Source organism: Microplitis mediator, chromosome 11 (assembly GCF_029852145.1).
Source record: "Microplitis mediator isolate UGA2020A chromosome 11, iyMicMedi2.1, whole genome shotgun sequence".
NCBI lineage: Eukaryota > Metazoa > Arthropoda > Insecta > Hymenoptera > Braconidae > Microplitis > Microplitis mediator.
In genome coordinates, this window is record NC_079979.1 from 962,501 (window position 1) to 984,820 (window position 22,320).

General features: G+C 30.0%; 1 protein-coding gene and 2 long non-coding RNA genes across 15 annotated transcripts in view; 1 reads left to right on the forward strand and 2 right to left on the reverse strand.

Annotated features, from left to right (window-relative positions):
* Nucleotides 1-22,320, reverse strand: part of LOC130677623 (uncharacterized) — a 68,694-nt gene that overhangs the window by 23,884 nt on the left and 22,490 nt on the right. The gene's annotated exons all lie outside the window — the stretch shown is intronic.
* Nucleotides 4,249-7,499, forward strand: LOC130677617 (uncharacterized). Its single transcript, XM_057484463.1, has 7 exons — nt 4,249-4,438; nt 4,513-4,563; nt 4,659-4,709; nt 5,145-5,213; nt 6,410-6,454; nt 7,191-7,247; nt 7,351-7,499. Exons 1-7 carry the CDS (start codon nt 4,358-4,360, stop codon nt 7,381-7,383), a joined length of 387 nt encoding a protein of 128 aa, XP_057340446.1. The 5' UTR covers nt 4,249-4,357; the 3' UTR covers nt 7,384-7,499.
* On the reverse strand, nt 12,093-22,145 carry LOC130677618 (uncharacterized). Of its 8 annotated transcripts, none has more exons than XR_008991643.1 (6): nt 21,581-21,595; nt 21,083-21,182; nt 20,812-20,954; nt 14,732-15,181; nt 12,663-12,768; nt 12,093-12,297 (listed from the first exon to the last, which is right to left on the reverse strand). It is a non-coding gene; the product is annotated as an uncharacterized LOC130677618 (long non-coding RNA). The 8 variants fall into 8 exon arrangements; XR_008991640.1 differs by having other exon boundaries at nt 21,083-21,185; XR_008991642.1 differs by adding an exon at nt 22,131-22,145 and having other exon boundaries at nt 20,812-21,836.

Genomic DNA, 22,320 nt, shown 5'->3' on the forward strand with positions numbered 1-22,320 from the left:
TAGTATATTAATTAATATATATTATTTTTTCTATTTTTTATATATGTTCTCCAATATATTGCAAAATATATGGTTTCCAATATATTGTAAAATATATGGCACGTTTTTTACTTTTCTTAGGTTATTGCCAGTAAATAAAAGGTCAATGAAAAGAATGAGAAAAAATAATAAATTTGACTTTTTTTTGTGGAATTGTGTAGAAATTGAAAAAGTATATTGAAAAAATAAAATTTTCAATATATTGCGGAAAATATAAGTTTTGATATACTGGAAAAATATAAATCCAATATACCGCGAACCATATATTTAATCATATAAATTCTTTCATATATAATCAATTATATAGAGACCATATACCACTAATTATATGAGTCAAAATATATGAATATATATATATCAAGTTTATTATATTATACTTATAAATTATATATATACTATCCACATATGATAAGAATATATTGAGCATTATGTTTTTGTGAAATATAATTTTGTGAAATTTTTTCCTATACCATCATAGGAATTACGACCATAAATTATGGGAGCGGTTCCTATAATTATAGGAATGATTCCCATAATTATAGGAATAGTTCCTATAATTATGGGAATGATACCCATAACACTATAGGAATGGTTCCTATAATTTATAGGAATACTTTCTATAATATTATGGGAATCATTCCTATAATTTATGGGAATGGTTCCCATAATGCAATTGGAATGGTTCGTATACCATTATGGAAATAGTTTCCATACTATTATAGGAACCATTCCTATAATATTATGGGAATGGTTCCCATATTATCATGAAAAAATTAATTTAAAGAAGTGTAATAATAACTTCTACGATACACAGAAATATTATTAAACATAAAAACAAAAATTCAAACATTGAAAAAAAAAATCGTATTTGGCCAAAAAACATTAAAATTTTTAACAAGAACTTTTTGTCAGCACAAAACATTCAAGAAAATTCAAATTTTGGGAAATTTCTACACTATTGTGCAAAAAAAAAATTATATGATATTATAGGGATGGTCCCCATAACATTATGGGAATAGTTCCCATAATATTATAGGAATAGTTCCTATCCCAATATGGAAACCATTCCCATAATAGTATGGGAATGATTCCCATACCATTATGGGAATGGATCCCATAATGGTATGGGAACCATTCCCATATCATTATGGGAACCATTCCCATAATGGTATGGGAACTATTCTCATACTATTATGGGGATGGTTCCCATAATATATGGGAACCATCTCTATAGTAGTATAGGTATTATACCCATAATATATGGGAACCATCCCTATAGTAGTATAGGTACTATTCCCATATCATTATGGGAACCATTCCCATAATGGTATGGGAACTATTCTCATACTATTATGGGGATGGTTCCCATAATATATGGGAACCATCCCTATAGTAGTATAGGTACTATTCCCATAATATATGGGAACCATCCCTATAGTAGTATAGGTACTATTCCCATAATATATGGGAACCATCCCTATAGTAGTATAGGTACTATTCCCATATCATTATGGGAACCATTCCCATAATGGTATGGGAACTATTCTCATACTATTATGGGGATGGTTCCCATAATATATGGGAACCATCCCTATAGTAGTATAGGTACTATTCCCATAATATATGGGAACCATCCCTATAGTAGTATAGGTACTATTCCCATAATATATGGGAACCATCCCTATAGTAGTATAGGTACTATTCCCATAATATATGGGAACCATCCCTATAGTAGTATAGGTACTATTCCCATAATATATGGGAACCATCCCTATAGTAGTATAGGTACTATTCCCATAATATATGGGAACCATCCCTATAGTAGTATAGGTACTATTCCCATATCATTATGGGAACCATTCCCATAATGGTATGGGAACTATTCTCATACTATTATGGGGATGGTTCCCATAATATATGGGAACCATCCCTATAGTAGTATAGGTACTATTCCCATAATATATGGGAACCATCCCTATAGTAGTATAGGTACTATTCCCATAATATATGGGAACCATCCCTATAGTAGTATAGGTACTATTCCCATAATATATGGGAACCATCCCTATAGTAGTATAGGTACTATTCCCATAATATATGGGAACCATCCCTATAGTAGTATAGGTACTATTCCCATAATATATGGGAACCATCCCTATAGTAGTATAGGTACTATTCCCATAATATATGGGAACCATCCCTATAGTAGTATAGGTACTATTCCCATAATATATGGGAACCATCCCTATAGTAGTATAGGTACTATTCCCATATCATTATGGGAACCATTCCCATAATGGTATGGGAACTATTCTCATACTATTATGGGGATGGTTCCCATAATATATGGGAACCATCCCTATAGTAGTATAGGTACTATTCCCATAATATATGGGAACCATCCCTATAGTAGTATAGGTACTATTGATAAAATAAATATTTTCTAAGCTAATTAACGCTTGTGATAAAACAAGATATATTATTTCAGATGAATTAATTATTGAGTTTTTATCTTCATCAGTTGACCGAAGGGTATTTGATTTATAAAATAAACAACTTGAGTTTATCGACCGTCTGGTTGAATAATAACTTCTACAATACACAGAAATATTATTAAACATAAAAACAAAAATTCAAACATTGAAAAAAAAAATCGTATTTGGCCAAAAAACATTAAAATTTTTAACAAGAACTTTTTGTCAGCACAAAACATTCAAGAAAATTCAAATTTTGGGAAATTTCTACACTATTGTGCAAAAAAAAAATTATATGATATTATAGGGATGGTCCCCATAACATTATGGGAATAGTTCCCATAATATTATAGGAATAGTTCCTATCCCAATATGGGAACCATTCCCATAATAGTATGGGAATGATTTCCATACCATTATGGGAATGGATCCCATAATGGTATGGGAACCATTCCCATATCATTATGGGAACCATTCCCATAATGGTATGGGAACTATTCTCATACTATTATGGGGATGGTTCCCATAATATATGGGAACCATCTCTATAGTAGTATAGGTATTATACCCATAATATATGGGAACCATCCCTATAGTAGTATAGGTACTATTCCCATATCATTATGGGAACCATTCCCATAATGGTATGGGAACTATTCTCATACTATTATGGGGATGGTTCCCATAATATATGGGAACCATCCCTATAGTAGTATAGGTACTATTCCCATAATATATGGGAACCATCCCTATAGTAGTATAGGTACTATTCCCATAATATATGGGAACCATCCCTATAGTAGTATAGGTACTATTCCCATAATATATGGGAACCATCCCTATAGTAGTATAGGTACTATTCCCATAATATATGGGAACCATCCCTATAGTAGTATAGGTACTATTCCCATATCATTATGGGAACCATTCCCATAATGGTATGGGAACTATTCTCATACTATTACGGGGATGGTTCCCATAATATATGGGAACCATCCCTATAGTAGTATAGGTACTATTCCCATAATATATGGGAACCATCCCTATAGTAGTATAGGTACTATTCCCATACCATTATGGGAACCATTCCCATAATGCATAGCAAAACTTCCCATAATTTTCTTTCCGTGTAGAAAAATACAAAACATTATATACAAGTAAATATATTATGATAAATATATGATCCAATATATGTAAAAAACATATATTTTTCAATATAGATATTTTTGCCGCTATATATTTATCACAAATTCACCATATATTCTTTTATATACTTTTAACAATATATGACTTTTCCATGCGGGACGTCTTCGTCTTAAAGTGAGAGAGCGCTAGCCTTTTGAGAAGAGAAGGGGCAGAAAAAATAGTAGAAGGGGGCGCATGCATGCACTACTACGATTAAACCGTTACTCACACAGCCTTAACAACGAACGTTGATTGGCGCTGCCCCCGTAGAGCTCACACCGATTCATTTCGATTCACACTTTCGGGAAATGGTTAATAAAGTTATATATTTTTTCAAATGTTGTCCCAATTAAAAACAGACATTTTTAATCTTGTTAACTTATCCGATGTCAATTGATAAAATAAATATTTCCTAAGCTAATTAACGCATGTGATAAAACAAGATATATTATTTCAGATGAATTAATTATTGAGTTTTTATCTTCATCAGTTGACCGAAGGGTATTTGATTTATAAAATAAACAACTTGAGTTTATCGACCGTCTGGTTGAATATTTTAATTTTCCGTCAACTCGACAATAAATACCGGGTCGTTAAATAATACTCTTAATCAATTGAATTAATTACCTAGCTTTGACCACTAGAATTTCGAAAGAATCATGTCACGATTTGCGTCTCTAGTTTTATTATTTTTGCAATTGTCAATTTTTTTAAATAATCTCCATGTTTGTAAAGTTCAAGTGAGTCCATGGTGGTAATATTTGTAATTTTTTTTTAATTTTTACTGAATTTTAACCTATTTTTTTCATCACAGGGTCAACTCGTGCGCGAAGGTTCCACAACTTCAGCAGGCGACAAAAGCGTGGTTAGCATAAACTGATAAAATATAATTTCCTAAATTTAAATTATATTGCGACCATCAAATTGTTAATAATTTTATTTCGTTTCTTATCAATACAGCTTGAGGAAGGAACGTTCGCAGACTTTAAGACTGACGAGGATGGCGACCCAGTAAGTCCTAAATTATAATAAGTGTTTTTAACTTCCCGCTATAAGAAATTGTAAATTTTCAAAAATTCGGGAAGTTATTGGTTTCGGTCCGATTTACGAAAATCGAATTTTCATCAGATGCCGACGTTTTGAGGTCCTAGGAAGCTATTCTGACTAATTTCAAGATGATGTCCGGGTGTATGTATGTATGTATGTACGTACGTACGTATGCAAATACCTGTATCTTTTGAACGGGTGAATCGATGTTGAACTTTAAGGTGTCATTCGACGCGGCTTGTCAATATTTAAAGCTGTGAAAAATTGAGCTCCAAGAGCTCGAAAATGTAACCACGACAAACTTTTCGAGCTCCTTGAGCTCGAAAATAGCGGGAAGTTTTAGGGTAGGCTCGCAGAGTCAACCGATAGACCGATTTTTATGTATTAATTTGATTTCAGAAATTAGATTCAATGGGACTCCGTGAATTAGTAGTACCTACTGTTGCAGGATTACCGGATCCTAAATCCGTAAGTCAAAATATGTATTAACTCCATATTTACATAAAATACTCACGCATATACAAATCGTCGAGTATCAAAATTTATATTATTTAGATAATTTTTTAAATTTGAGCGCGACCTTAAAAATTCATATTTTCAGGGTAATTTTTGGGAAGAGATTTATACCCGATGAAAAAAGATTTTGTCTAATCATATATGATTATATATAATCATATATGGAGTTATATATAATCATGCATGATTATATATGGGGTCATGTATAATTATATATAATTATATATGACCCCATACATAATTAGATCTGATCATACCTGGCTGTTATAAGCCCATATATAAGTCTATATATGATCAGATCTGATTATATATAAGTCTATATATAATTAGATCTGATCAGATCTGATTATATATGAGTCTATATATAATTAGATATGATCATACCTGGCTGTTATGACCCCATATATAATCATACATAAGTCTATATATGATCAGATCTATTTATATATAAGTCTATATATAGTTAGATCTGATCATACCTGGCTGTTATAACTCCATATATAACCATACATGAGTCTATATATGATCAGATCTGATCATCTATAAGTCTATATATAATTAGATATAATCATACCTAGCTGTTATAACCCCATATATGATCATATATAAGTCTATACATGATTAGATCTGATCAGACATTATTGATACAAACCCATGTATATACAATTGTATAAAATTATATACAAAAAATGGCCCGATCCAATTGTATACAACTGTAGAAAAATTGTATACAATTCTATACAAATTGTATACAAGTCTATATAATTATATACAATTCTATACAAATTGTATACAATTCTATATAATTATATGCAATTATATATAATTGCAATATAAGGAATTGTATATAATTAGATAAAATTGTATACAATTTGTATAGAATTGTATACAATTTCTATACAAATTGTATACAATTGGATCGGGCCATTTTTTCTATCCAATTATATATAGTCTACATATAATTATATATAGTCCATATATAATTGATATATAATTCTATACAATTGTATAAAATCTTTTTTGATAGGTATACCTATCTAACTTACGAGTATTTAAATTTTTCGTAGCGAAAAAAAAATTTTGGTTTGTTTTTCTCTCCAGTGAATTTATTAATTTTGATTATTTATATATATTTTTATTTATCATAGAAAATTCATGAACAAGGAACTACTACTTTGAATGATGGTAAAGTGGTAAGTATGAATATATAAATATATATATTAGGGTATCCCAAAAAAAAACATTCAAAAGTTACTTTACATAATAAAAAAATCCTCACCAAATTTTAGCCAGATATCATTAAAATCAAGCTATCACAGAGGGGGGGTCTCTTTTCCCATTTAAAATACCCGCGAAAATTTTTTATTTTAGTTTTTCGTTATTAAGACTATGGAAAATTTTTTTTTTAAATTCCACCTAGTATAATTTTGTAGGAAATTAAATTCTCTACAAAAAAGTGCAGATGCATTATGTACGACAAACGAACTGGGAAAAAGTTACGGGATTATTAGCCCGACTAGAATGTAATGCGTTTTGAGATGGCCCCGGTAAAAGAGCCCGGTCGGGTAAATAATCGGGTAGACAGTTAATCACATTACGGTGGTTTTACCGCAATTTACGGTGGGTTTACCGTAATTTACGGTAAATCTACTCGAATTTTACGGTATTCTACAGTAGATTTACGGTAATAATACCGTGAATTTACGGTAACTCAGGTCTGCTAGGGGGGCTAAAATGTTAACATGGCCATTGTTTCGGTATCCTTCACAAAAATTTTAAAACTATTCATAAAAAAATAGCCGATTCTTTTGGCACAGTTCAATATGTATATACTTTTTTTTAAATCATTTTACTTTTTTATTAATTTCCAATTCAACGTCTCATTAGTTATTATAGTAATTATTTACTTTTTTATTTTTCGATTATTAGAGGAGCGTACAAGATGATTATGTCGTTGTGGTCGGTGAAAAAATTGGAGTGAATATCGTAAGTAAAAAAAAAAAATGTTTATGAAAAAACTTACTATCAAAATTAATATAAAATTCTATTTTGATTATTTTCACTACGGTTAACGTTATTTTGGTTGCAGGTTGTCGACACTTTAAAAGTGGTAACGAACTAGGACCGAAAAAAAAAAACAATCGTATGGCTATGGACTAAATTTTTGTCTAAAAATATATGTAATTAAATTTTATTTGTTTCGGATTCGAATATAAATTAATAAAATGTATTTCGTAAACGACATTTTTTATGAATATTCATTTTAATTAATAATTTTTTAAATTTATTGCAGAATTCTTACCATAGTTTTAAATTGTTATTTAGCTTTCTTATGATTGTAAGATATGTGAAATTTTAGAATAATATAAAATCATTATATTTATTGCTTAAAGTTATTTGAACTCGAATAAAAATTAAAATATTAGCAAACTCGAACAAATTTGATAGAAAATCGACTTGTGGGACGAGACTAGCAAACCGAGGCTCGATAGTCGGAGATTGTCCGACTCTTGAGCCAAGACTAGCAGTCCAAGGCTCGGCAGTCATGGATTGGCAAACTCTTGGGCCAAGACAAGCAAACTAGTAATATAGTATATTCTATATTACATTATGACATTAATATGTATTCTCAATGTCTCCAAGAATAATTTTTCTTTGAAATTGGCCTTGCATAGTCCGAAAAATCATTTATCCGACCCGACACGCAGGGTTGCGAAAAATGCATTTTTTTTAAAATGCATTTTCGATATAATTGATTGAATATAAATAAATGCTTAATTTACAATTATTTGAATTATTAATTTTTTCAAAATTTAGTATTTGATCAGATAGTAATTATCCATTTTTGATCAAATCCATTAATTACGATAAGATACATTAATCATTTTTTATTTAATTAAAAATTAAAAGGACTTACATTTTCCATTTTTTAAAAAATGAATTAATAAAAATTTTTCCATTATCCATTTTTTGAAAAATGGATTAATTAAATTTTTTCCATTATCCATTTTTTGAGAAATTGATTAATTAAACATTTTCCATTATCCATTTATTGAGAAATTGATTAATTAAACATTTTCCATTATCCATTTATTGAGAAATGAAAAATAAAAGAAGTTTCATAAATTCATTTTTTTCAAATTAAAAATCAAAATACTTATAATTATCCATTTAATGAAAAATGAATAATTCAAATTAATTACATTATTTCCCTGGTAGAAATGATTCCGGGTACCTGACCAGGCTTCATATAATTTGCCCGATTTGAAATAAGGGCCCGAGAAATCGCCCCGATTATTAGCCCGACTAGAATGTAATGCGTTTTGAGATGGCCCCGGTAAAAGAGCCCGGTCGGGTAAATAATCGGGTAGACAGTTAATCACCCGATCGGGTATATGTTCTGCTGCATAATCAGGAAAGAATTCAGAAACCTCATTGGGTTTCTTGTAATTGCCCTGTTTGTAATTTTAACTAAATTAAAAAAAAAAAAAATTTTTTTTTTTTTTTTTTCATTTTTCGTTCAATCGTTCTCGCGATGCAGGGACTATCAGGTTTGCGGATAATTCAATTTCTAATCGAATGCGGGAATTTTAATTCGGAGAAGAAACACTAAACTTAGGAACGACCGCACACACATTAGTGGGATTCGAACCCGGGACCCTACGCACGAAAGACCGACGCTTTAACGACTTGGCTACGCAACCGACAGTGATAACTGAGTTCAGCTGTACTACATAATCTGTAGGCAATTTGAGGAAAATTTTTTTTGTTCTGTTAGTATAGTTTTTTACTTTATTTACTTTTTTTATAATATAAGTAGATACCATATCTATAATATGTAAAAATTCTATATATTAGAGTTATATAACATTTTGCCCGATTAGTTACCCAATCGGGTGAAACGTTATAGGGGTACAAACAATTAGCCACTTCGGGGACCTAAACGGGCTAGTATAATCGGGCCCATAACATTTTGCCCGATTAGTTGCCCGATCGGGTATAAAGTTATCAGGATACAGATATTTAGCCACTTCGGGCACCCAAGCGGGCTAGTGTAATCAGGCCCATATCATTTTGCCCGATTAGTTGCCCGATCGGGTATAAAGTTATCAGGATACAGATATTTAGCCACTTCGGGCACCCAAGCGGGCTAGTGTAATCAGGCCCATATCATTTTGCCCGATTAGTTGCCCGATCGGGTATAAAGTTGTCAGGATAAAGATATTTAGCCACTTCGGGCACCCGAGCGGGCTAGTGTAATCGGGCCCATAACATTTTGCCCGATTAGTTGCCTGATCGGGTAAAAAGTTATCGGGATACAAATATTTAGCCACTTCGGGCACCCAAGCGGGCTAGTGTAATCAGGCCGATAACATTTCGCCCGATTAGTTGCCCGATCGGGTTAATGGTTATCGGGATATATATTTGTAAACTTAACAGGCTCCCGACAGGGTATAAGAAATGAGGCTAACAAAATTCTCCCTGACTAGTTACCTAACTGGGTTTTCGATAGTTCGGGTAACGAAATCGTCCCTTGTCTGGCACCTTCTCGGGTACATGTAATCGGGCCTTACTTTTACTCCCCGATCGGGGGCTGGTCGACAGTCGGGCGGTTGTCGGGCACTTTCTACCAGGGTTACGATGCAAAATTTTTAATTTTAACTATTTGAAATGGTATAAAATTTTTCAGTGATTATAATCATTAATTTTACCATTAAAAATGATAACAGTAACAATTGATGATGGTAACGTGTGTCCATTTTTTCACAAATTAAAAATTAAAATATTTTGAATTATCCATTTTACAAAAAGTTAAAAATTAAAATACTTTTCATTATCCATTTTTAAAAAAAATTAAAATTAAAACACTTCAAATTACTGATTTTTTAGAAAATTAAAAATTGAAATAATTTTAACTACCCATTTTTCGAAAAATTAAGAATTGAAGTACTTTGAACTGCCCATTTTTCAAAACATTTAAAATTTAAATTCTTTATAATTATACATTTTTACAATAATGGTTAATTGAAATACTTTTAATTAACCATTTTTGAAAAAATTAATCATTTAAATCGTTTCAATTAACAATTTTAGACAAAATAATTAATTAATATAATTCACATTAACCATTTTTTTTTTAATCAAAATTAAAATGACTTTCATTTTCCATTCTCAAAAAAATTAATAATCATAATCATTTCAATTATTAATTTTTTTAATAAGAATAATTGTAATTTTTTTTAATTAAAAAATTTGCAACCCTGCCGACACGTCACTTTTATTTTAAAGTGATTACATTTCTTTGACTAGCAATAATAATATACTAGTAATAATAATGAAAGTAATAAACCACGGTGATTTAGAGTCACATCGCAGGGAGCTTTACAGTGATTCACCGTGACTTACTTTAGATCCGAACCACTAAGGGGCGATACACGGTGATCAAAGTCAACTTTGCGGTTAGCTCTTACGGTGAATCACCGTGAATCAGGACCGCCAAGAATAAACATAAAATTTATGAATACCAATCGTTAGCTGATAAATTTAGGTTTCCCGATGAAAAAAGATTTTGTCTAATCATATATGATTATATATGTTCATATATATGATCATATATGATTATATATAATCATATATGAAGTTATATATAATCATGCATGATTATATATGGGGTCATATATAATTATATATAATTATATATGACCCCATACATAATTAGATCTGATCATACCTGGCTGTTATAAGCCCATATATGTCTATATATGATCAGATCTGATTATATATATGTCTATGTATAATCAGATGTGAACATACCTGGCTGTTATGACCCCATATATAATTATACATAAGTCTATATATGATCAGATCTGTTTATATATGTCTATATATAGTTAGATCTGATCATACCTGTCTGTTATGACCCCATATATAATCATGTACAAGTCTATATATGATCAGATTTGATCATATATGAGTCTATATATAATTAGATATAATCATACCTGGATGTTATAACTCCATATATAACCATATATGAGTCTATGTATGATCAGATCTGATCATCTATGAGTCTATAATATACACGTGACTCTTGCATTGGAAAACGTTCTAAGTAACTCATCAAGGCGTAATTTTTTGACATCTTTACAGTTACAATACCGTGCAATAGAATTGATAGAAATAATAATAAAAAAGTGCTAGTGTAGTGCAATACAATTTATCAAAATAATAATAAAGTGCTAGTATGGTGAATACAGGTTATAAAAATTGTGTCTCGTGCAAAGTGAGAATTTGTGAAATAATTAATTTTTTTTTGTTAGCTAAAACTATTATAAATTAACAGTAATAACGAAAATTAAATAAATAAAAAAAAATTGTACTGAAATGAGAGGATTTAAATAAAAAATTTATTTATGCAAATTTTTTTTATGTTGGGATTTTAGTGGGATTTTATTGAGTTGGCTTAAAGTTTCTGCAGGGTGTATCGAATTGAAACCCTATAGAGTGTGCCTAATTGGGAAACAGTTGGGTATACCCAATTCGGACCCAATAGGGATGAACCGATTGGGATCATCTTGGGCTATGCATTACAACCTAACGTTGGGTTCCCAATTGGATCCCAATAGGTCTTACAACTTTTTTTCTAGTTGGAAGGATACCATAGAAGAATCTATATAGGAATCCATGGTGGATTCATAGAGAAAAAATCTATCTATGGAAATCCATTCGAAAACGCCATGGAAGAATCCACATAGCAATCTGAGCTGGATTCCTACATAGTTTTTTTTTTAAATTAAGAGACCACTTTTGATATAAAATTTCATAACAAGATTTTTTCATGGGTTAATTTATTTCATTTTTATTATTGTACAATAACATTTATTTCTTCATGCCATTGATACAATTTTTTTTCTACTGTCAAGGACTAGCCCACCGGTACCTTTCTCGCAGTATTTACATCGCAGTTTCCTTGCATCCAATGTCCATTGTTACATTTGTAGCCGTCACAGCAGGGGTAACCTTGAATCGGATGACACTGTAGGGAACGAAATTTGAATAAATTTATAGAATCATTAATTCACTTTATTTGTTTTATTCTTTTATATTTTCGTCGATATATTTTTCTCCTCAACGGAGTCGGAAAGCTGCAACTTCGTTTCACACAGCGGAACGAAAGTTGACTCTTTCCGCCCGGAGGGGAGAGAAAATTTTTTAATTTCAAGCTTTTCCGCGGGTTTTAAAGTAAAGACTATAATTTTTATATCTTAGATTTCCTATTTGAACTCACAAGACTCAAATTCAATTTAATAAAAAATTATATCCCTTAAGAATTTAAACAAACCAAGTTTTTTTTTAAGTTTATTTAAATTTTTTCATTACTGTAATGTGATATTTACTTACCCATTTGCCGGCACATCCTTCGACTGCACAGACATAAAGGCTTACAAACATGAGGATAACTAACAATGAAATATATTTCGACATTTTCGATTTTTCCCAAACTGGACTGTAAAAATATAATAATTACTCTTATTAATTATTACGACTTAATTAACGAAAATACGTTTAAAATGAGCTATGTGGGTTTTCTACATGGGAATTCAGATACCCATGGTCTTTTACGTAAATCTATACTTTTCCTTCAATATTGTAGACTTGTCTAGATGTCGTACGTCAGATGTCGCATTTGCATAAAAGTGAAATTTTACGTATGGTATGTGGATACAAATGTCACGCTTATGGAGACTATATTGTAAATTTTTCTGGAATGGATAATGCGAAGTTGGCTACAGAATTTGGGATTTTTTCCGGTTGGTACCTGTTGGTCTTTTATTTGGTGGGGAACTATAGCTAATTTTGAAGCCCATATAATAGTAACACCACCATCCGAAAAATACAACCAGGATGGTGAAGAAGCATACTCTCTTAAAGTAAACCAGTGAAATTCCACTGATTCAACCAGTGAAATTCACTGGTTTAACCAGTGACTAAAAGTTCACTGGTTGAATCAGTGAACGCCACGCTCATTCATCCCTCTAGGCCGAAATAAAACCAATTTAGAGCACTGTGCGCCACCTTAGCTCCTATACTGAACTTCAGCATCCTACCATTTACTGTGAGGTACTATTTTGAACCGCTAAGTACGATATCAAATATTAAGACCGACTATTGTCCTCTTGAACCCCGTAATAAATTTAGATTTACACAAATTAAATTCTTTAGTTATTAACCTTAAGATTAATAAATTATTTAAATATTATATTGAATTCTTACTTGCTACAGACAATAATTCTAAAAGTCACGTCGAAAAACATCATATCGAACGCTAACGATCTAACGATTCATTTAAAAAAGCTATAACTTTTTAAAAATTCGACTGATTGAGACGTTTTTTTTTTTTCAAAATTTTTGTTTTTAAATGCACTTTTCGAAAAAAATTATTGCAACCTATCTTCATTGTCTTTTTGTAGATTTTTGGAAAAAATAAAAAATTTTTCGATTTATATTTTTTATTCCTAGTTGACAAACAAAATTTTTTTTAACTAGCCTTATTTCTCATAACACCGTTTTTCAACCATAAAACAATGAGTGTAGAAGAAATTGTTTTCGATTTCCCAGTATTTGTCCAAAAATGAACCAAATGTAAACTCTTTTTTTATATTTTCTTCGTTTTTGAATTTAGTTATCAGAAAAAAATATAAACAAATTATTCAGAAGGTCCTTCTATTTTTAAACTTGATTTTTCTAAAAAAATTTAAATTATTTCAATGATTACCATTTAAATTTATTGTTTTTATTTTTTTTCTGAATTTCAAGGCTTTCTGAGTACTCTCAAAAATTTTAAGCATGGTGTCATGAGAAATAAGGCTAGTTAAAAGAAATTTTGTTTTTCAACTAGGAATAAAAAATATAAATCGAAATAAAATCACTCTGAAAAAATTTGAGGATTTGCAGAAAATGTCAAAGTTTTATAAGAAAACAAAAAAATCAAAACTCGAAAATGGTAAACATCGAAAAATTTTAGATTGTTTCCAAAATTCTACAAAAAAAAAAACAATGAAGATGGGTTGCAATAATTTTTTTGTATTTTTTTTCGAAAAGTGCATTTAAAAACGATAATTTGAAAAAAAAAACGTCCTAATCAGTAGAATTTTGAAAAAGTTAAAGATATTTTAAATAAAAAAACCCATTATTTTCAAAAATTGATAACTATTTTTTGGTTGGGTGAAAAGAATTTTGAGAAACGTTTTTGATGGGGTACAAAGAGAAAAAATTTTCAGCCAAATCTTAAGGGGTAGAGTTCAAAAGTGATTGATTTGGTGTGGAATGCCCCATATACATACGTATGTATATATAAAATTTAATTTAACATATAAATTCCTATACAAACACCCCCGGATATTTTTTATGTAGAAGAAAAAATTATATTATATTTTTTTAAATATCTAAGAAAAATAATTATTTCTTACCAGTAATGCTTCGATGAGTTTCTGTGAGCTTCTGCATACCAATCACAGAAAAACGGACATTTTTATACCAGAAAAACTCGTTTGCGTCAGCAGTAACTTTGACCAATGTCACAAGAAATATTCCAACATCTTATATAAGTTTTATTATTTATTATCACAAATATCAACTTGACAACAAAGCTATCGTAAGTATTTTTAAAAAATGAATAGTTGAACAAGATAAATAACTAACATCCCGACTAGAAATTTTAGTTAGGCAGTGATTAGGCCCAAATAAGGCATGCCAAATTCCAGACTTGCGGGAAATGAGGCAACCAAACTAGGTCAAGATCCCAAAAGTAACGCAGTTGCGAGGCCCTTTCTAATTTGGCTTCCTTCTTAGGCAGCGGTTTGGAAACCATACTTGCTGGTGGCAGCATAAACCGAGCTTACATTCATTACAGCTTAAAACTGAAATTACAATACTTCTAATAATATTGAGTATTTTATATAACATTATATGTTATAACAATCACTTTTACAACTTCTGTCAATTATTTATTTTTTTTTGGTTAGTTTAACTTTTTTTTTACATTCAGTCAAGATGCGCGCGCTTGTCTGATGCTCACAGGTGGTTCGTGGGGTTCAACCTTCCCCGAGAGTACTGATTCAATTGACCCCATATGATTTTATTGAAATAATTAGTTTAAAAAAAAATTTTCACGAGCTATTTTACTAGATGTAAAGTTAGAAATTTATGACTAATATATGAAAGAAGGTATTACAAAAAAAATTTTCAGATTACATTTGAAAATTAAAAACTTATTAAACAATTTGTCGAGAGCTGAATAAAAAGTTTAGATGCCTAAAAACACAAAAACTTGAATTTTTTAAAATTAAATTATCATATTGGTTCCAAATTGTGGTCAGACTAAGTTTTAGTGTATTAAAATATAATTCCAAGAGGACGACTCATTTTTCTATTTTTTTCGATTTTTTAAGCTTACTGTTTCAATTGCCCCTTGACTTGATTGACCCCACTCTCCCCAACCAATCATAGAACAATGGATATTTTTAAACCGGAAAATCTCGTTTGCGTCAGCAGCAACTTTGTCCAATGTCATAAAGAATATTGCAGCAACTTATATAAGTTTATTATTGAAAATTTAAAAAAATGAAACATTGAACAAGATAAATAACTAACATTTGTTATAATGTTTAGTCGCAAATTATAAAATTTTTTGATAATAAATATTTTATTATTTGCCTGATCCATAACATATTGGCTCTAGATTGAATGATGATAATCATGCTAATGAAGTATGTACCAGTTAATATGTAATTCGATAAACTATGAATTTTATAATATCGAATAATTATTCATTAGTTATTTAGTCTTTAGTAGAACTTTTAATTCTCTGTAGTTGATTTAATAATACACTGGTCACAAAAATTAAGGGATAGAAAAAAAATTCGAAATTTTTGGGTGATTTTCAATACACTGTAACTCTAAGTAGCTAACGATGCGTCATAGGAATAATTGGCAGGCATATTTTTGTAGGTAATTGAATGCTCTACAAAAAAAGTTTCTTATTATTTTTTGATAAATCTATCATTGGGAATAACTTGTAGAGAATAAAATTGTCTACAAAAAAAGTCCCATGATATTTTGTAATAGGTCTGATAGTTTCACCGGAAAAGTAAAATGATCTCAAAATTTAATATGAATTCGAGTTCAACCTCAAATAACTTTTGAACAAAAAGATTTATCGAAAAATGATAGGAAACTTTTTTTGTACACGGAGAAAAATAAATGATTGGAGTTATCATACTAAATTTGTAGCTGCAATCATCTAGGATGATTAAAAAATTTTTCAGTGTAAAGATGGTTAGTGCTACAATTTTTTATAATTGCAGTTACCATTTTTTATAGTAACAGTTACCATCAGGATGATAACAGTAACCATTAAGATGATTACAGCTACTATCAGGATGGTAATATTTACCATCAGGATAATAATGTTTCCTATCAAGGATAGTGATAATTTATCACTGATAAATATTATTAAATGCTATAAAAAAAATTGATCAAAAATTCAATAATTTTCAAGTAGGGGAGGGTGGGGCAGAGCGGCCCCCATGGGGCAGAGCGGCCCCCCTGAAATTTTGACCAAAAAAAAAATTTTTTTTTTTTCGACTAATTACTATAAATCCGATATGTTTGTGCATTTTTACCCCTACGCATGACATTTGGGACAAAATGGACAAGCCCAAAATTTTGAAAAAGTGATTTTTTCATATTTTTATCGTCAAATTAAAAAATAATTATTATAATTACACATTTCTAGCCCTACGCATAACACCTGGGGCAAAATGGACCAGCCGAAACTTCCGAAAAAATTATTTTTTCATATTTTTCGGCCGTTTCTCTATGTAAGAGGCAAATTTGGTCACTAAAAATTTATAAAAATTAAATTTTTTTTTTTTAGTTGATAAATTTTTGAAATAAAGTAAAATTATAGAAATGATGTTTTTTTTTATAAAATAAAAATTAGTAATTAAGGTAATCGAGAGTGAACGATTTTTTACGCTTTAAAAAATTTTTTTCGAGTAATATGAGACCAAAAATAGTTGTCAAGAGAAAGAAATACATTCTTAATGATGAAAACAATTTAAAAAAAAAAAAAACGAAAAAAAAAATTTTTTTTATCACTTTTTGGAGGGGGGCCGCTCTGCCCCACAAAAAAAAAAAAATTTTTTTCAGAATTTTGGCACAATGTCCATAAATTTGTTCGAAATAGGACAAAAGTAAAGTGATCTTATGGTTGAAAGCCACAAAAAATAATAATTGGCTTAGGGGGGCCGCTCTGCCCCACCCTCCCCTACTGGTGTAAAATTATAAATTTTTGATTACAAATATGATGACAAACATACTTAAATTTATTTATAAAATTTTTACAAAAAAATGACAATTATTTATTTTTTACAATTATTTAAATCCATAATTTAGTTATGTACACTTGATTGTCTAAAATATTGAAATAAGTTACTGTACAGTCTTCAATATCAGCATAAAATAAAAATTTCCAAGCGAGAGAGCTTCTGTTAATAACTTTGAATGATTGAGTGTGTTCATCGAAATAACAATCATCCAAGTACTGGGTAATGAATAAAATTTGGCCATTGTTGACATTTAGTATTTTTTTAACTTGGTAAAATGATGGTTCGTCAGACGGTTTCATTATAATTGAATTAATTGTTATTCTATCATTCTGAAAACTTGTCCATTGAATGTCTTGAACAAGGTCGTCTATTTTGTATGGTAAGGGTTCATGACATCCAATGCTGACAAGAACATCATTAATGGTAACATCATTAATTGTCTTAGATGGTAACTTTAATCATCTTTAATGGTAACTACTACAATTTCTGATGGTAACTGTAACCATCTAGATCGTAAATACAACTATTTAAAATGATAACTGTAACTATCTCTAATTAACATACATGATTGTAACAGTTACCATAAATATGATTTATACAATCATCCAGATAGTTGTCACTACCATCGGGTTGATGGTAAAAAATTTTACCATAAATAGATAGTAACTGCAATCATTTAATTTTCTCCGTGTAGAGCATTCAATTACCTACAAAAATATGCCTGCCAATTATTCCTATGACGCATCGTTAGCTACTTAGAGTTACAGTATATTGAAAATCACCCAAAAATTTCGAATTTTTTTTCTATCCCTTAATTTTTGTGACCAGTGTATTATTAAATCAACTACAGAGAATTAAAAGTTCTACTAAAGACTAAATAACTAATGAATAATTATTCGATATTATAAAATTCATAGTTTATCGAATTACATATTAACTGGTACATACTTCATTAGCATGATTATCATCATTCAATCTAGAGCCAATATGTCATGGATCAGGAAAATAATAAAATCCCACCAAAAACAGATTCTCTGTAAAAAATCGCGCCAAGTACACGTTCAACACTTTTTATGAATGGAAAAAATTTACTTTACAAAAAGCTATAAAATCTTGAAAACACCAAGTAACTGGTAGCATTGAAAATCATGAGAAAAATCTCAATCAAAATATATAATAAAAAAAAAATGATCCGAATGTACTTGGTGTGCGTCACGATTTGATTGAGTGAAGTAATTCACTGCAAATCCACTCTGTAAGTAAGTGTATTATTTTAACACACATGGTATGTATCCCATGTTTGTCATACGCTAACTATATTTTTTTTGTAGTCATTTGATACACGTTTAATGGCGTGTTAAATTTCTATAGCTTGCTCACCGCATTTCAATGTTTTTCGGTAAGTGTTTAAATTCTGACTACACGCTTGATTTTACAGTCAATTCCTGTGATCGATTCTGAATTTTAGTAAACTGCAGACAAATAACGATAACAAGAAAATTTATTGTTTAAACGCACACCAAGTACATTCGGATCATTTTTTTTTTTATTATATATTTTGATTGAGATTTTTCTCATGATTTTCAATGCTACCAGTTACTTGGTGTTTTCAAGATTTTATAGCTTTTTGTAAAGTAAATTTTTTCCATTCATAAAAAGTGTTGAACGTGTACTTGGCGCGATTTTTTACAGAGAATCTGTTTTTGGTGGGATTTCTCTCTTTTTTGTAGAGCAAAGCAACTTCATATATTGTCTGGGAGTTACATTGTTTTTTATATTTCTGAATAGAAACCTTTGATACAATAATTATAAATTTTTTAATATTACGAAACATTTACATGATATATATAATCTTAGCCACTAAGAAATACGACTTTCTTTTTCTGTTTGCCGTCCTATATCCACCGCAGATTGTGGGAAAATTGAATTCAGAGTTGCCAGAAAATTTTTGTCTAAGTCACCCCATCTATGATCAAAAGTAGCGAAATATTTTGTCGTCGTCCAATCATTTTTAAGTTCAAAATAGTTCTATTGGCTCTCAGTTTAATCTATATTAGCCGATAAGAGGACACTATAATTTACCGCATAAATTAAAATTAACTTTTCAAAAAGTATTATTGTAATAATTTTTTTTTGTAGTGAGAAATTATAGGATATTTTTAGGAAAAATTTGATGAAAAAAATTCTTAATCAATATTCCCCTTTATTTTTTTTGTAAAAAGAAAACATAAGCATTTTTAGCATTAGTTGGCCACCGTACTGGTTGTATGTTTTTATCATCTGCTTGGATCCATGCTGAGTTATCTTTCATCATAGCAACATAATGACAAGAGTTATCATCTTTTTCAGAATAAAATATTGCACTTACGACATTATACATTTCATTACACAAAGAAATCTTGGCTATAGGCACTGATTTTATCAGTCCTTTTTTTTTTATTGAAATTTTATTATTATCTTTTAAAGATGATTCTAAGTTCACGACAATTATCTGCTGTACAGAGTTTATTACAATTTTAGTATGCGTTTGTTTGATCTCTTTACAATTATTGCAAAATTTCAATGTATTGAACCACTGTCTGATAAATCCGTAATAATGGCCGATATTCACGCAAAATTCTTTTTAACAACAATGACCACTATTGTTTTACTTTTAACCGCCACTTTTTTTTACATATGACACATGCCAACTTAAATAAACATCAATAAACTGATCAATCAAATTGTTGACTTGTATGGTAATTTTTAGTTATTATACCATTATCGAGTTTGACAAAACTGTAACTTCACACGAAATTATTTATATAGATTTTCTTATAAAAATTGCAATGTAAATAATTTACTGATATTTTCAGTTGATGGAATCAGTCATGATTATATTATTAATTTTGAAAATACTTTCGTGATCATAACTTATCATTTAGTCATGCAGTAGGATTAAAATCAAAGTTCAGTTGAGCGGGTAAATAACGATAATTCAAAATTACCACTTTGTGGTGGAAAATGTCACTTGCGTGTGACTAACAACATTGAAAACATAAAAATATTTTAGTTTGTTTCTGTTGGTCAAACTGAGTTCTTGGTAAACTTACCATATTATCAGATTCGCCGAGCGAACTCCCTAATAGCACAGTTTGCTTTAGCAAAAGTTTACTTACAAAAGTTTCCTTGAATTTTTCGTCAAATATCCGTCAACTTCGGACTTTTCCGTTTTTTACGACTATTTGTATGCAACTTGATATTCAATTTGACGCCAATTTACTCTGCCCGATTTAGAATCCAAATTCACTTTAAAAGTTGACTAGAAAAAAGTTGTCGTCAATTTTTAAGCATATTTTTACTTCAATTCATGGTTAATTTGACTTAAAAAATTGTAAAGTATTTTTTTACCGTGAAATTGTAGAAAATTTGATTTATGATTTTGCTTACCTTCTGAAATGGTAAGAATTAACATTACCGACTTTTTTTTCTCCTAAAAAGTTACTTCTAAATTGAACGAAAATTAACCGAAAATTTTTCTTTCCAACTTCTGCTGTCAAATTGTCAGGAAATTCGGGCAACAAATTTCAGGCAATTTCAATCTCAAATTAGTGTCAATTTCAAGCTAAAGTCGCTATTAGGGAGTTTGCTAAACAAAAGTTTTCTTTATAAAAGTTTCCTGGAATTTTTTGTCAAATGACCGTCAATTTCGGGCTTTTTCGTTTTTGACGATAATTGGTGTACAACTTGCCATACAATTTGACGTGAATTTACTTTCTGAGTTAAAATGCTAATTTACTTCAAAAGTTGTATACAAATTGTCGTCAAAAACAGAAAAGCTTAAAGTTGACCGACATTTGACGAAAAATTTAAGGATTTTTTCGTAAAGTTAAACTTTTGCTAGGCAAACTGCGCTAATTGGATTTTGTTTCTAGTAAAAAAAGTTACCTTTAAATTGAGGAAAAATTAATCGTAAATTTTTCGATTTAACCTTCGCTGTCAAACTGTCAGCAAATTCGGGCAGCAAATTTTAGGTAATTTCATTGTCAAATTATTGTCAATTTCAAGCTAAGTAGTCATTAGGGTAGTTAATAGTTAATCCAAACTCGCTCATTCATTCGTCATGGGTAAAATAATATTACGCATTGGGCCTCGTTGCTTCTGCATACAAGGCTGTGTCGGATAATGAAAGCGCTCTCTAGTGCTAAAAATCAAGACAGATTTTAAATACTTCGATGTTGAGTCAATCGTGCTCCTTCTTAAAACTATTTATTCTAAGACGGTAATAAATAAGCATAAATTATAGATGGAAAAAATTTCTCAAATCTCAAATTTTAAGGTACTATAGTATATGCTAACGTTTTTTATATTTTATGAGATAAATAATAATAAAATGTGATAACATTCAGTTAATAAAGTCTGAGTGAGACACAAATATTTAGAAAAAACAGAAATAAGCCGTGTTTAAATTTTAATTAAAAAAAATGTAATACATAACCATAAAACACCACTCCGACTCGAGAAAAGAGACAGGTAGGCTCGCGCTACACACTCACACATATACATGTGTTGGACCGTGTACTTGGCGCGAGACACTACCGTGTCTCTGGATTTATTATAAACAAATTTAATAATTTGCGACTAAACATTATAACAAATGTTAGTTATTTATCTTGTTCAATATTTCA

Bases quoted from the DNA above. Each gene is read 5' to 3' on its own strand.
- LOC130677617 (XM_057484463.1), top strand. From the start codon at position 4,358: ATGTCACGATTTGCGTCTCTAGTTTTATTATTTTTGCAATTGTCAATT. The intron at 5,214-6,409 runs GTAAGTCAAAAT...TATTTATCATAG, and splicing joins GATTACCGGATCCTAAATCC to AAAATTCATGAACAAGGAAC. The intron at 6,455-7,190 runs GTAAGTATGAAT...TTCGATTATTAG, and splicing joins CTTTGAATGATGGTAAAGTG to AGGAGCGTACAAGATGATTA.